This window comes from Gracilinanus agilis, unplaced genomic scaffold (genome assembly GCF_016433145.1).
Source record: "Gracilinanus agilis isolate LMUSP501 unplaced genomic scaffold, AgileGrace unplaced_scaffold31085, whole genome shotgun sequence".
Lineage (NCBI taxonomy): Eukaryota > Metazoa > Chordata > Mammalia > Didelphimorphia > Didelphidae > Gracilinanus > Gracilinanus agilis.
Window position 1 is genome coordinate 123 of NW_025363674.1, and position 2,387 is coordinate 2,509.

Consider the following 2,387-nt stretch of genomic DNA (forward strand, 5'->3'; position numbering starts at 1 on the left):
TCTTGTTAAGAATTTCTGCCTCCCCACAGAAATACAGAATTGATGTATTACTTAATGTTAGAAGTGATATAATGTGAACTTTCATTCTTGATCTATAGCTTAGACTACTTGTAGGAAAAGCAAATTCTAAGATGTTATTTTTAAATGACACATTCTTTGTTCAAATCCCAAAATGCAGTGAGTAATTGATGAATATATTTAATACATTAGCATCAATTTGATTTATTAAGAACTTTTTCCAATTCATGTAGCAGGAAGATTAACATTTACTTTCCTTTTATTTAAAATAAACAAGTTGGGGCATCTAGGTGGTGCAGTAGATAAAAGAGCTAGACCTGTAGTCAGTAAGACCAAGTTCAAAGCCAGCCTCAGACACTTACTCTGGGCAAGTCACCTAATCCTTACCTCCTTCAATTTTCTAATCTGTAAAACAGAGATAAGGAGCATGTCAACCTCTGAAAATAGGTAAGGATAAAATGAGATATTTGTAAAGTGCTTTGTAAATCTTAAAGTATTATATAAATGCTAGATGTTATTATTAACAAAAACTATGCTTCTAGTCTCTTTAAGCAACTTGTTTATGTCATGTTCATGATATCAGAATCATCTGAATAGATCTACTGAAAAAAGTTGTGAGAAACTATCTTCCTTTAATTTAAAAAGTCACCTTTATTTTATTTTCACCCCTAAATTCTTTCCCTCTCACCTTTCTCCCCCTCAGTTGAGAAAAAGAGAAAAACAAAACCTGTTATAAACATGTGCAATCAAGTAAAGCAAATTCCAACATTAGCTACTTTTAAAAAATGATAAACTTTAATATACTATATACTCTCTATCTAGAGGTTGATAATATATTTTGTTGTATTTCTGTAATTGCAGTTGGTCATTGTATTGATCAGAGTTTCTAAATCTTTCAAAAAGTATTTAATTTTATAATGTTTTTTTAAGTAAGTTTCTTGATTTTGTTCACTTTACGTTAGTTCATACAAGTCTTCTTAAGTATCTTTGAAACTACTCCCATCATCGTTTTTTTTTTTTTTTTTTTTTTGAATTCACATTTTTATTGGGTTTTCTTTTGTTGTTCTGGATTGGGGAATAGATTATACTGGGAAGGAAAGGAAGGATTTTCTGCTGACCAAAAAAATTTTTTTTTTTAAATCCTACTGGATTACTTTGTGGAATGCCAGATTCTACAACAAAATGATTTCCATGGAGATGAGATATTTTGTATAGCTGCCTCCTTTCCCACTCTTCCACCAATAGATTTTGCAAGTCTGCAGCAAGGATACTCACTTTTAAGTCAGAAATAATGGAGTTTTATTATTCATCACCCATAGAACGCACTTATAACTGCTGAAGATCTCAACTCCTCAAGTCATCCTACCACCCTCCCCACTCACCCTCTGCCCTTCCAGGGGAATCTCTCTTGGAAACACGTAGAACATTTTTGTATCTTATGCTTGATTTTTCTTCAAAACGAATCACAAACTATAGTACACAGGGAGGATGATGATGAGAATCCAGCAGTGGCATGTAAGAAACAACATCACGGTGAATTCATCACTGTTGGCAGGAGGGCAAAATGCCACGGGGGGATGCTAACTATGCACGTTTTTGGTTCCTTTTTCTCTGTCAACTGAGGCCTTTTTGTGGCTACTTCTTCTTTACCTCTGACATTCAGCTATGATTCTGGAGTGACAAGGTGGATTCAAAGGAAATGACTTTTTAGTCAGAGTCTGAACTCTCATTTGATTTAGATTTGTGCTTTTTTTTCTTTTTCTTTCTCTTTTTCTTCTCCTTTTTCCTTTTCTTATGTTTCCCTTTCTTCTTTCTCTTATGCTTCTCCTTACATTCTGAGGAGCTGGAACTACTGCCATCTTCATCTGAGGTAGAATCTTCTAGTAGCTTCTTTAACTGCTGAATCCTCACGTCTTTTTCATGCCGCTTATTCTCTCTTATGATGTCATACATGGGATCTTCATGTGCAACTCTGAATTGTTCTAATTTCTGATTGCCTTTGATAAAGAATGGGCATTCTTTGTCACCCGTTCTATGTCCATACCGTTTACAGCGCCAGCATTGCATAACCTTGACTTCTTTCCCCAGGGGCATCCAAAGTCCTTTAGTTGGCGCGTGAGCCAGAAATTCTCTAGCATGTTCATTGCCTGGTACATCTGGGATACAGTCTTCTGGCTTAGTCTCATCTTCCTTAATAAGTCCCGGAGGAGGTTTTTCATAAAAGGACTCGAGGTGCTGCCGCTGCTGCCGCTGCTGTGCATCCCGCCGCCACCGCTTCTGCTCCTGGCGCCGCTGCTGCTCCAGCTCAGCAACCTCCCAGGCCCGCTTGGGGCCGCCCCGGCGCTCCGGGCCCGCAGCTGCATCGGGCC

At 37.5% G+C, this 2,387-nt stretch overlaps 1 protein-coding gene across 1 annotated transcript; it reads right to left on the reverse strand.

Annotated features, from left to right (window-relative positions):
• Window positions 1–1,476: 1,476 nt before the first annotated feature.
• LOC123254725 (retinitis pigmentosa 9 protein homolog) lies at window positions 1,477–2,379 on the reverse strand (the record flags this gene model as incomplete). Its single annotated transcript, XM_044683677.1, has 1 exon — window positions 1,477–2,379. A coding segment is annotated over one exon (654 nt), but the record flags the coding sequence as incomplete, so codon positions are not given.
• Window positions 2,380–2,387: the final 8 nt, after the last annotated feature.